The sequence below is a fragment of the Ranitomeya variabilis genome, chromosome 2 (genome assembly GCF_051348905.1).
Source record: "Ranitomeya variabilis isolate aRanVar5 chromosome 2, aRanVar5.hap1, whole genome shotgun sequence".
In the NCBI taxonomy this organism is placed as follows: Eukaryota; Metazoa; Chordata; class Amphibia; order Anura; family Dendrobatidae; genus Ranitomeya; species Ranitomeya variabilis.
In genome coordinates, this window is record NC_135233.1 from 911588260 (window position 1) to 911602638 (window position 14379).

Consider the following 14379-nt stretch of genomic DNA (forward strand, 5'->3'; position numbering starts at 1 on the left):
TTATTTATTGTTCTTTCCTACAAACATCACTTACTGTAAATAAAAGAGATTGAGAAAATGTGCCATCAGAGGTGTAAGCTTTTTGAAACCAGTAAATCCATCACAACTTAGAAGCTTGGTTATCATAGATTATTATTCTGCAGGACATGCAGCAAACCAAAAACAACCTGTTGACCTGAATTTACATGTTCTCATAGGCATTTATGAGGCCAGATGACTCTCCGGTTGGGCCAGACCTTGCCATCTAAGCACCATCCATGTTTCATGAATGTATAATTTTGACCTTACATTTACAAAGAGATTTAACTAACTTTACAAAAAAATTACTATTTTATGTCGGTTATGCACTGCGTTCTTGTTTTCCCTTTTTCATACATAAGTCTGTTGGTCATACTTGGAAAGAGGCAGACATTTTGTTGCACCAGTTAAAGTTTCTGAAATGGAGAAAAAACATCGTATAATCTAAATCTAGACAGCCACAAAAAGCAGTCATTAACAGTGCTTCCAACAAGCAATTGCTAGATATGAGCTGACCGGTCAAAATTCAATACTTATACTCACCTTACCGCTCACATCTCCGGAACCTCTGCTCCTCATCGCCACCCATCCAGTCCTCATCGCATCTTCTGATCCTACTCAAGTCTTTCTCTCTAAATTGGGACTTTTGGCTCCAATAGGGCCCTGGAAGGTTTTCCACAAGCACAGATGGTCACAACATCATGATCTCATTATGTGACTTGCATGCATATGCACAGTACCATCCCAGGCCTCACCAGAGCCCAAGATTTAAGCATGAGTGATGAGAATAAAAAAAGTTTGATGACGGCCGGAGAAGTAAGCGGTAAGGATTTTTTATACATTTTTTAACCTTTTGCTGGACCTATACCTCACAGAAAAATGGCAGCCAGGGCCACCATTTTGCTGAATCCCCACGGAAGAAAATAATTTAAAAAAAATCTACATTTTGGCCAATGTGTTTTTTCATTTTAAATTCAAGTAAAATTCGATTTCTTTCGAATGTATTCTCTCATCTCCATTGGCTGCTCATGTGTCATTCCCTCTTGTGAAACTGAGCTCTATTAGCAGAGATCAGCAATGGAAAGACATACTTGACACCTCCAGAGATATGACGTTATTTTGGGTGACACCACCTTAGGACATTAGAAGAAACTTAGGCAGTATGAAGTAACCTTTCAAGTGCAGCTGATGATCATTGACCAAAATATATTAGAGCCTAAATTTGGAGTTTAGAACAATATACCGCAGTTGTTGTGATGATACTACTAGATCAGTTCTATCTTTCAGATGCTGAATATTACTATTATGTTTTTCTCATTTATTGTGTATGTTTGTTTCTGTGACACTATGTAATAGAGCAGCAAGAATTTTATCCAAGGCCATAAAACAGATATATGTTGTCACTCCTGGAATTGGATTTGCAATGCCCCTGTTTAAATTATGCATTAAGAGAGGTTGATGGTGTTCAGGGTCAGGGGTTGGTGGTGGCAGCAGGGAAGCACAGATGGATCTTTACTGAGCTGTTTAAGGTTCTACTGCAGTCTGGAGACTCAGAAATATGATTTATTGGTTGTGGTGTAGAAAGCACGAAGCTAGATTTGTCCAAGCGCTTCTCACTGCGATGTAGCTGAATGTGATATACATTAAGAGATGCATTCCTCATTAGTCCCATAATGCACAGTGTCAGTAGGCTAGCCATAAAAATATCAGAGCACAGATTTTTCGCCCCCAACATTATATAACAGTTAGTAAGAAATGTATTACCTATGACAATTAATATTAACCTGTATCATTTTGCTTCTTCTCTCGGTTTTATACTTCTATTTGCAGCTTATGGAGCTAGACATTGTCTAGAAATTATTATCATTTTGTTGGTTCCTCAAAACAATTTACAGAACAAAAGGCACTATGAAGGCAAATGAAACCTTTCTCTTTCTTCCATAAGTTATACTGTTCATGTTGGAACAGGGGTTGTCTCAAGTTATTAAATGGGGACAATTGTACAAAGTACAAAGCACTTGTAAATAGAGATGAGCGGTGTTCGAGTCGAACTGTTCGCCAATTTCAAATTCGAGGTGTTTTGGGCGGTGTTCGAGTCGTTCGACGAACCCGAACAATTTGCTTAAAATTCGGCTGTTCGAGTTTCTGTTCGATAACTGTTCGTTCACCAAAAGCCTAGCTTGATTTGCACATTAAAACTGTTAATCATTGTTAGTAGACTGTTTCAGTGTATAGTGGGCGGGGGGGGGAGGGGGATAGATCTGTGCTGAAATAACGCCGATCTCAATTTTTTTTTCTTTCCCACATTTACAGAGGGGCGGTGCAGTCTCTCAGCCTATCAGCAGTGCACACACATACAGCAATGTGCATGTGATGCACACAAGCAAGGGCATGTGTCATTGGCTGTGTATGTCACATGTCCTTGCCCTATAAGAACCAGCCATTTGCCCCGTCGCCACCATTTCCTCACTGCTGCAGCTTAGTGTTAGACGGCACCGCTGCTGCTGTGGGCGCTATACAGACTAAGAGTGGTTTTTTGGAGCGAATTGTCAGATAGATAGGTTTACGGAGTCGGGAGGCGTCTGGACTAGTTGTAATATCAGCCCTTTTCAGGGTAGGTTACAGCAGTTCATAGCACTGTTTGCCAGGCAGGTCTGAGCCAGTGCTGTTACCATCTGGTGACCTTGGAGCCGCATGAGACTTTCTCAGGAGTAGGTGGAACCTGTACTGACCGCAAACCCTAAACTGTCAACGCAACTAGAAGTAGCCGTGGGGTGTACCTAACACATCCTAGACACCTCGACACAGCCGGAGGACTAAATACCCCTATAGATGGAAATGGGAATTCTATCTTGCCTCAGAGCAGAACCCCAAAGGATAGGCAGCCCCCCACAAATATTGACTGTGAGTATTAGAGGAAAGACACACGCAGGCAGAAATCAGGATTTAGCAAAAGAGGCCACGCTAGCTAAATAGGAAAGGATAGGACAGAATACTAAGCTGTCAGTATTAAAACCCTAAAAATATCCACAGCAGATAATACAAAAATTCCACCATCTAACTAAAGACATGGAATGTATATCTGCATCTCCTGAGAATCCAACTTGACTGAAATATCCAAACACAGTCTAAGCTGGACAAGAAAAAACATTGAATAGTACTGAATTGTAAAGCACACAGCATGTGTGCTGCAGAAACAAAACCAGACACTTATCTTAGCTGATTTGGCAGCAGGGCAGGAGGAACCAGACAGATGCAAAACCTCCAAGAACAATGGACAACTGGCAAGGGCTAATAAATCCTGCACACCTAAATATCCCAGTCAGAGCTGCAATCAGCAGGGACACCTGCCCAGGATTGCAACCCAGGGACAACTGCATTACTATCAACAACCACCGGAGGGAACCCAAGAGCAGAATTCACAACACAGTGCTGCGCAAGTGTTAGTCACAGCATTTAGTGTAATCCAGCTCAGCCAATCCTTTTGGGCTAGTAGCATTGTCTGATAGTCATCTGAGTAGCCCGCCTGTGAAGCTAGCTACACCGCCTGTGGTTCTCAATTTTTACTGCATCTAACCCAGTAAATCGTTTTGGGGTTTTGGGCTTAGTAGCAGTGTCTGCATGTCAGCAGAGTAGGCTGCCTGTGAAACTAACTACACCGCCTGTGTATCTCTATTTTCACTGCATCTAATCCAGTTAATAGCTTAGGGCCTAGGAGCAGTGTCTGCACGTCAGCAGAGTAGCCCGCCTGTGAAACTAACTATACCACCTGTGTATCTCTATTTTCTAATCCAGTTAATAGTTTTGGACCTAGGAGCAGTGTCTGCATGTCAGCAGAGTAGCCCGCCTGTGAAACTAACTACACTGCCTGTGTATCTCTATTTTCACTGCATCTAATCCAGTTAATAGTTTAGGGCCTAGGAGCAGTGTCTGCTAGTGTTGAGCATTCCGATACTGCAAATATCGGGTATCGGCCGATATTGGCTGTATTGGAATTCCGATATCGAGTTCTGATATTTTTGCGATATCGGAAATCAGAATCGGAAGTTCCTATAGTGCAATTATGCACTGTAATGGAGTGTGGGCGGTGCGTGGGCGGTGTGTGGGTGGTGCGTGGGCGGAGACTGCATGTGTGTGTGCGGGCGGTGTCTGTGCATGACCGTGGGGCTCTGTGCGGGCTGCAGTGCCTCTGTGCGGGCTGCCGTGCCTCTGTGAGGGGTGCTGTGCCTCTGTGCGGGCTGCCGTGCCTCTGTGCAGGCTGTCATGCCTCTGTGCGGGCTGCCATGTCTCTGTGCGTGTGTGCTGGGGCTCTCTGCATGTGTGCAGGCATCGTCCGATGAGACTACAAGTCCCATCGGACAATGCCTGCTACACTGACAGTGATTGACACATTAGCCAATGATGGAACAGTAGTAGTCCCATCATTCGGCTAATGTGTTGAATGAAAAAAAAATACTCCATACATACTCCATACATACATACTACATACAACATACATACATACTACATACTACATACATACTACATACATATACACTCCATACATACATACAACATACTACATACATGCTCCATACATACTACATACATACATACTACATACGTACTACATACATACTACATACTACATACATACTACATACTACATACTTACTATATACATACTACATGCATACACACTACATACATACATACAACATACTACATACATACTACATACATACATACTACATACATACATACATACATACATACATACTACATACATACATACTATATACATACTACATACATGCACACTATATACATACATAAACATACTACATACATACTACATACATACTACATGCATACATACATACTACATACATGCTACATACATACATACTACATACATACTACATACATACATACTACATACATACTACATACAGTACATTCATACATTACATACATATAGACATACAGTACATTAAACATAGATTACATGCTCACCATTACTTGTCATTTTGATCCCCGAAGCCAGTGTCAACCTGTAAAAAATATGAAAAAAACAAACAACCAATATACTCCCTGTCTGCAGAAATCCATGAGTGTCCCAAGACGATCTCCCGTGGAGAATGGCAGCAACAGCTGTTGCGACCGCTCTCTAGGGGCTCCAGGAACACAATGATGGGAGGAAGGTATTCCTCCGCCACTGTAAAAAAAATAGTCCCTAGTCTCACTTATGGCATTGCTGGGTGAGACATTTTCTCACGCAGCAATTGCCATAAAGTGACACTTTGAACTATAGTAACCTCAGTGATGCACTGCAGGAGCCATTGTCTCCAGTCAGTGTGTCACTGAGGGTCCTATAGAGCAGTGACATCACCCGATGTCACTGTTCTATAGGGGAGATCGTCGTGGGACACTCGTTATTAATTGGACTACGGCGGACAGGTAGTATACGGTTTATTATTTTACATTTTTTGCAGGCGCTGCAGTATGGTAAGTATGGTTAAATGAAGAATATTAAAATACTTTTTCCTAATGTGTGCATGTTTTATTAACCCTTTCTTACTATTGGATTAATAATGGATAGGCGTCTTATTGACGCCTCTCCGTTATTAACCCGGCTTAATGTCACCTTACAATAGCAAGGTGACATTAACCCCTTATTACCCCATATCCCACTGCTACACGGGAGTGGGAAGAGAGGGGCTAAGTGGACCTGGCCACCAGATCTCTGGTGCCAAAAATTCCCGGGTGCCCTGCCAACACTGAGGAATGAACCTCGGAAATGACTCTGCTGGTCCATTTAGCAGGCACAAACAATCTGTCAGGTGGACAAGAGTCAGGCCTACCAGCCTGAAATCTCTGCAACACACGTCGCAGATCTGGAGAAATAGCTGACAGGATAACTCCTTCCTTAAGAATACCCACAGGTTCAGCGACTCCAGGAGCATCAGGCACAAAGCTCCTAGACAGAGCATCGGCCTTCACATTCTTAGAACCTGGTAAATACGAAACCACAAAGTCAAAACGGGAGAAAAACAATGACCAGCGGGCCTGTCTAGGATTCAGGCGTTTAGCAGACTCGAGGTACATCAGATTTTTGTGATCAGTCAAGACCACCACACGATGCTTAGCACCCTCGAGCCAATGACGCCACTCCTCAAATGCCCACTTCATGGCCAACAACTCCCGATTGCCCACATCATAATTTCGCTCTGCCAGCGAAAACTTCCTAGAGAAAAAGGCACAAGGTCTCATAGTAGAGCAACCAGGGCCTCTCTGCGACAAAACGGCCCCTGCCCCAATCTCCGAAGCATCCACTTCAACCTGAAAGGGAAGTGAGACATCAGGCTGGCACAAAACAGGCGCTGAAGTAAACCGGCGCTTCAACTCCTGGAAAGCCTCCACGGCAGCAGGAGCCCAGTTAGCCACATCAGAGCCTTTCTTGGTCATATCCGTCAACGGTTTAACAACGCTAGAAAAATTAGCGATAAAACGACGGTAGAAGTTAGCAAAACCCAAGAACTTCTGAAGACTCTTAACTGACGAGGGTTGAGTCCAATCATGAATAGCTCGAACCTTGACTGGGTCCATCTCCACAGCAGAAGGGGAAAAAATGAACCCTAAAAAGGGAACCTTCTGTACACCAAAGAGACACTTTGAGCCTTTAACAAACAAAGAATTTTCACGCAAAATCTTGAAAACCATCCTGACCTGTTCCACATGCGAGTCCCAATCATCAGAAAAAACCAGAATATCATCCAGATAAACGATCAAAAATTTATCCAGATACTTCCGGAAAATGTCATGCATAAAGGACTGAAAAACTGAAGGTGCATTAGAGAGCCCAAATGGCATCACCAAGTACTCAAAATGACCTTCGGGCGTATTGAATGCGGTTTTCCATTCATCTCCTTGCTTAATGCGCACAAGGTTGTACGCACCACGAAGGTCTATCTTGGTGAACCACTTGGCACCTTTAATCCAGGCAAACAAGTCTGACAACAACAGCAAAGGATACTGAAATTTGACAGTGATCTTATTCAAATGCCGATAGTCAATACAAGGCCTCAAAGATCCGTCCTTTTTAGCCACAAAAAAGAATCCCGCACCAAGAGGGGAAGAAGAAGGACGGATATGCCCCTTCTCCAGAGACTCCTTGATATATGAACGCATCGCGGTATGTTCAGGTACCGACAGATTAAACAGTCTTCCCTTAGGAAACTTACTGCCTGGAATCAAATCTATTGCACAGTCACATTCCCTATGAGGAGGCAATGCACTTGACCTAGACTCGCTGAAGACATCCTGATAATCAGACAAATACGCCGGAACTTCCGAAGGCGTAGAAGTAGCAATAGACACGGGCAGGGAATCTCCATGAATTCCATGACAGCCCCAACTTGACACTGACATTGCCTTCCAATCCAAGACTGGATTATGGGTCTGTAACCATGGCAACCCCAAAACAACCAAATCATGCATCTTATGCAGAACAAGAAAACGTATCACCTCCCGATGTTCAGGAGTCATGCACATGGTAACCTGTGTCCAAAACTGCGGCTTATTTTCTGCCAATGGCGTAGCGTCAATACCCCTAAGAGGGATAGGATTTTCTAATGGCTCAAGAACAAAACCGCAACGCTTGGCAAATGACAGATCCATAAGACTCAGGGCAGCACCTGAATCTACAAACGCCACGACAGGATATGATGACAGTGAGCAAATCAAAGTTACAGATAGAATGAACTTAGGTTGCAAATTACCAATGGCGACAGGACTAACAACCTTAGTAAGACGCTTAGAGCATGCTGAGATAACATGTGCAGAATCACCACAGTAGTAACACAAGCCATTCTGGCGTCTATGAATTTTCCGCTCATTTCTAGTCAGGATTCTATCACATTGCATTAAATCAGGTGCCTTTTCAGATAACACCATGAGGGAATTTGCGGTTTTGCGCTCCCGCAACCGCCGGTCAATTTGAATCGCCAGGGCCATGGAATCATTCAGACCTGTGGGAATGGGAAAACCCACCATCACATTCTTAATGGCTTCAGAAAGGCCATTTCTAAAATTTGCAGCCAATGCACACTCGTTCCACTGGGTCAGCACGGACCATTTCCGAAATTTTTGGCAATACACCTCAGCCTCGTCCTGGCCCTGAGACATAGCCAGCAAGGCTTTTTCTGCCTGAATCTCAAGATTGGGTTCCTCATAAAGCAAACCGAGCGCCAGAAAAAACGCATCAATATCAGCCAATGCCGGATCTCCTGGCGCCAGCGAGAAAGCCCAATCCTGAGGGTCGCCCCGTAAAAAAGAAATAACAATTTTCACTTGCTGAGCGGAGTCTCCAGAGGAACAGGGTCTCAGGGACAAAAACAATTTACAATTATTCCTGAAATTTCTAAACTTAAATCGGTCTCCGGAAAACAGTTCAGGAATCGGTATCTTAGGTTCTGACATAGGATTTCTGGTAACATAATCTTGTATGCCCTGCACACGAGCAGCAAGCTGGTCCACACTTGTAATCAAGGTCTGGACATTCATGTCTGCAGCAATCACAAGCCACTCAAAGGTAAAGGGGAAAAGAAAAAAAAAAAAAAATGAGAGAGAGAAAAAAAAAAAACCTCAGAACTTTCTTTCTTATAATCCCACTTCTGCAATGCATTTAACATTTAGTACTGGCCTGGCAAACTGTTATGACCCCAATGGCGAGGGTCTCAGAGATATCAGCAAGTCTGCAAAGTACAAAAATCCAGCTCATAGGGCAGTGGTAACTGGGTTGACCATATATCTACTCCTAACGCCAACCCTAGAAGTAGCCGGGGAACATGCCTACGTTGGTCGCTAGATGTCTCGTGCCAGCCGGAGAGCTAACTACCCCTAGAAGAGGAAAACAAAGACCTCTCTTGCCTCCAGAGAAAGGACCCCAAAAGTAGGATACAAGCCCCCCACAAATAATAACGGTGAGGTAAGAGGAAATGACAAACACAGAGATGAACTAGGTTAAGCACAGAGAGGCCCACTTACTAATAGCAGAATATAGTAAGATAACTTATATGGTCAACAAAAACCCTATCAAAAATCCACGCTGGAGATTCAAGAACCCCCGAACCGTCTAACGGCCCGGGGGGAGAACACCAGCCGCCCTAGAGCTTCCAGCAAGGTCAGGATACAGATAATATACAAGCTGGACAAAAAATGCAAACAATAACGAATTGCAAAAAGCAAAAAAAGCAGACTTAGCTTAATCAAGCAGGAACCAGGATCAGTAGACAAGAGCACTACAGATTAGCTCTGATATCAACGTTGCCAGGCATTGAACTGAAAGTCCAGGGAGCTTATATAGCAACACCCCTGACCTAACGACCCAGGTGAGCATAAAAGGAATGACTGACAAACCCAGAGTCAAATCACTAGTAGCCACTAGAGGGAGCCAAAAAGTAAATTCACAACAGAAGGTGCAGGAGGCGAGGAAGAAATGGAGGACGAACTGGTGCTGGGCATGGAAGACTCATCAGATGAGGGAGACCTTGATCAAATTTTTGTTGTGCGAGGTTGGGGGGAGAGGGCAGACGAAGGAAGCATGATTCTCACCTTACCACCACCAAGACAACAAGGACTTGGTCCTCCTGGATGCGCAAGACACATGAGTGCCTTCTTGCTGCACTACCTGCAGCATGACCCTCGGATTGTCAGAATCTGAAGTAATGCCGACTACTGGGTTGCCACACTGTTAGATCCCCGGTACAAAAGCAAATTTGGCGAAACAATTCCTGCCATAGAAAGGGATTCACGCATGCAGGAGTATCAGCAGAGACTGTTACAGAATCTAACATCTGCTTTTCCACAAAACACAAGTGGTGCACGTAGTCAATCTCTGAGTTCTAACTTGCCAACCATGGGACTATCGAGTCATCACTAGTGTTGAGCATTCCGATACCGCAAGTATCGGGTATCGGCCGATATTTGCTGTATCGGAATTCCGATACCGGGATCCGATACTTTTGTGATATCGGGAATCGGTATCGGGATCGATATTAATGTGTAAAATAAATAATAAAAATAAAAAATATTGATATACTCACCTTTCCGACGCAGCCTGGACCTTACCGATGTAACCGGCAGCTTCCATTCCTAAGAATGAGCGCTTGAAAGACCTTAGATGACGTCGCGGCCTGTGATTGGTCGCGTGAGCGGTCACGTGACCGCCACCCGACCAATCAAAAGCCACGACGTCATCTAAGGTCTTTCAAGCGCTGTCACGTGACCGCTCACGCGACCAATCACAGGCCGCGACGTCATCTAAGGTCTTTCAAGCGCTTGAAAGACCTTAGATGATGTCACGGCTTGTGATTGGTCACGTGGCGGTCACGTGACCGCTCACGCGACCAATCACAGGCCGCGACGTCATCTAAGGTCTTTCAAGCGCTCATTCTTAGGAATGGAAGCTGCCGGTTACATCGGTAAGGTCCAGGCTGCGTCGGAGAGGTGAGTATATCAATATTTTTTATTTTTATTCTTTATTTTACACATTAATATGGATCCCAGGGCCTGAAGGAGAGTTTCCTCTCCTTCAGACCCTGGGAACCATACAGGATACCTTCCGATACTTGGTGTCCCATTGACTTGTATTGGTATCGGGTATCGGTATCGGCGATATCCGATACTTTTCGGGTATCGGCCGATACTATCCGATACCGATACTTTCAAGTATCGGACGGTATTGCTCAACACTAGTCATCACTCTAACCGGAACAGTAACATCGTATCTGGTGGTAACAGCAATTTTTTCCAATCATTTCAAGATTTTTTTAGACCATCCTTTGCAAGGCCACAGGAGACAAGAAGTCTGACGCTCAGCCAACGCCTAGAGATGATGGTACAAGAGTATCTCCAAGTTAACATCGATGCAATGACTGTGGAACTGGACCCTTGCTCATTTTGGGCTTCCAATCTTGAAAAATGGCCTGAGCTCGCCACTCACGCCTTTGAGATCTTGTCGTGCCCCACAGCCAGCGTTCTCTCTAAACGTGTTTTCAGCGCTGCTGGTGGTGTGCTGACAGATAAGCGAATGCTGCTGTCCAGTGACAATGTAGACAGACTAACGTTCATCAAGATGAACAAATCCTGGATCCGCAAGGACTTTTCTACCCCTGTGTCATCTTGGGGAGACTAAAAGCTTGATGATTTTTGAAAATCACCTCACCAACCGTTTTAAAAAACTCTGGCGAAATTGATGCCACTTAAGTGGTGTCTGTGGCCGAATTTTTTGAAAAAATGGAGACTCTTTTATTTAGTCTCCTTGCTGAGTTTTACATGACGTTGCCATCGTCAATTCCAGGTGGGTGGGATCGTCTGCAGAGTCTGGGATTCAGAGGTCTGCTCCAAAGCTACAGTGTCTGCTAGTCAGCAGAGTAGCCCAGCCACCCACTGCCTGTTTACCTAAGTGCTATTTTTAACGGCATCTGGCCCAGGAAATCCTTTTGGGCCTAGTAGAATTTGGTGCTACTCAGCAGCGTACCCCACCCATGAAGCAAGCTACACCGCCTGTTTACCTAACTACTATTTAGTAACGGCATCTAGCTCGGGAAATCCTTTTGGGCCTAGTAGAATTTAGTGCTACTCAGCAGCGTACCCCACCCATGAAGCAAGCTACACCACCTGTTTACCTAAGTACTATTTTTAACAGCATCTGGCCCAGGAAATCCTTTTGGGCCTAGTAGAATTTGGTGCTACTCAGCAGCGTACTTCACCCATGAAGCAAGCTACACTGCCTGTTTACCTAACTACTATTTTGTAACAGCATCTAGCCCGGGAAATCCTTTTTGGCCTAGTAGAATTTAGTGCTACTCAGCAGAGTACCCCACCCATGAAGCAAGCTACACCGCCTTCTTTCTATCTCATTCTAACCCCGAGGGTCTGGGGTGTCCACTCTCCCTCCAGCTCTCTCCTTCTCACTACCGCGTGATTTCACACTGTGGCGAATCTTTTGGGCCCAGGCATAAGAAGTCGTCCAGGTAATGGATAATATGTGCTGCCTTACACACGTCCATGACGACACATTCGAGGAAGCAACTAAATGCCTCAAATAGTTAGCAGGATATGGAGCACCCCATGGGCAAACAGCGATGTATGTAGTATGCTCCTTCACAGAAGCAGCCCAATGGGAGGACACTATTCGGAGGCACAGGTAGTAACCGGAACGCCCCCTCAATGTCTGTTTTGGCCATTAGGGTGCCCCTTCCCAACTTTTTGACCCGCCTGATTGCCTCGTCAAAGGAGGTACAGTTTGGTTCCGCTTTGATGTTGTCGTTTACTGACCTGCCCCTTGGATATGACAAATGGTGGATTAGTCTGAATGTATTGGGTTCATTTTTTGGCACAACTCCCAACGGGGCTACCACTACGTCTTCTAAGGAAAGTGTTCTGAATGGACCCGCCGCCATTCTACCTAAAGATATTTATTTTTTAATTTTTTTGTCAAGACGTCTGGGTGTTGGTAGAGTGAGTTTAGATTTTTACTCCAGCCTTTCTTGATTTTAGAAGGGCATGACATGCCTATATCTGTGTCTCCTCCTCCTTTTACTCCTCCACCTCTTTTCTTTTCGCATGACTATATGTAGTTGTGACTTTTCCATGTGTTTGTTGTGTCTTCTGAGCAGTTTGTCAGCTTTTGGACACCTTTTAAGGTGTTTCTATGTGTTTTCCATGTGTTTGTATGTGTTTGTGTTTGTCTGCCCTTGGTTTCAATGGGGTTCGACGGTGTTCGTCGAACGTTCGATGAACAGTTCGATGAACACATCCCTGTTCGAGGACCCGAACCGAATCCAAACACTAGGGAGGTGGCTCATCTCTACTTGTAAAGACAAGCATCATTGCAATTTACCTCTTCTTAACAATCCTCTCCATTCTGAAGAAAGAAAGGATTTTTTTTTACGGTATATATATATTTTTTTCGCCATAGACATACGAAGTCTTGTTTTTCTTCAGACAATTGTATTTTTGAATTCAACCATTCATTTTACCATGTAATGTACTGAAAAATCGGGAAAAAAATCACAATTGGGATGAAATGATGTAAAAAAGCAATTCTGTCATTGTTTTTTTGGGTTTTGCTTTTATAGCATTCATTGTGCCATAAAAATGGCTTGGAAACATGAATGTGCAGCACAGACCGATTACATTATTGCCAAACATGCAAAAGAGTATACTAACATTATAGCAGGGGATTGCAGTTGATTCTTTTTGAGAGGTAAAACATTTGACTGTCTTTTTTGCAAACATTGTTTTGCTTCAAAGAAAGAATCATTTGCATTCCGATGTGGTCCTGTCTGTATACTCTCTTTTGCTTCCTCCCCTGCCCAGGAGCTGTGGTATGATCAGACCATGTTCCTGTACAGTCAAACACGGCCATTACACAGTACACAGCAGGGGCGCATTTATAAGATTATCTCAGCACAGGAACATTATTTTTAAACACTTCCAATTGTGGAAATTATTATTATTAAAAGATCTATAGATTATAATTAACTTGTATTCATGGGAAAACCCTTTCAATGGCTTCCAGTCTGGTGGACCAGACTCACTTATGTATGGTCAACAAATCAAATTGTACATGTTTTCTGGAAACTTTCAAAGAAATCTTTGGTCAGTAGCAGCTTCCTCCAGTAAAAATAACTTGTCACAATATTTAGCTGAAGCTAAATCTACGCATATAAGCTTCTTGAAAGGCCAGAATCAAGTTGGAGTAATGGAGTAAAATCTGTGATCAGATATATGCTGTATCTCATTATCATTAACCACTACTTTGATTAAGCAAAATATCCATTAGCAATGATAATTTTCTAAGGATTAGTCTGTAATTTAGAAGAGCACCAGATTTATACTACATGCCGTGCTAATATTTCTTTTTTGTCAATTTACAGATGATGATGTTTGCACTGAAAAATTTTCTGAGGTCGTAGATGGAGAGTTGTCACATTTTGATGATGGGACTGGCACTACTTCAGGATCAAATTTTCCAGATCTATCCTCCCCAGCTTCTTCTAGTGATGAATTCACACCTACAGAAGGATCACCATACAGGGCACCTATTTACATACCAGATGACATTCCAATTCCTCCAGAGTTTGAGCTTCGAGAATCTAGTATTCCAGGCTCAGGATTAGGAATATGGACAAAAGTGAAGATATTAGCTGGAGAAAAATTTGGACCATTTGAAGGAGAACACTGTATGAATCTTGAAAATCTACAGTCTGGCTGGGAGGTAAGGCATATCATGTACATTATTATTTTAATTACTTTTGCATATATTTAAAATATTTAAATGGTTATTTTCATCTTCTTAAAGGTTTCCCAAAC

At 43.5% G+C, this 14379-nt stretch overlaps 1 protein-coding gene across 4 annotated transcripts in view; it reads left to right on the top strand.

Annotated features, from left to right (window-relative positions):
- The window catches only part of MECOM (MDS1 and EVI1 complex locus), an 857842-nt gene that overhangs the window by 400287 nt on the left and 443176 nt on the right, over positions 1 to 14379 (top strand). For all 4 annotated transcript variants that reach the window (XM_077290592.1, XM_077290594.1, XM_077290593.1 and 1 more), the window contains exon 2: positions 13944 to 14284. In XM_077290592.1, coding sequence (XP_077146707.1) covers positions 13944 to 14284 — 341 coding nt within the window. The remainder of the gene's footprint in view (positions 1 to 13943; positions 14285 to 14379) is intronic.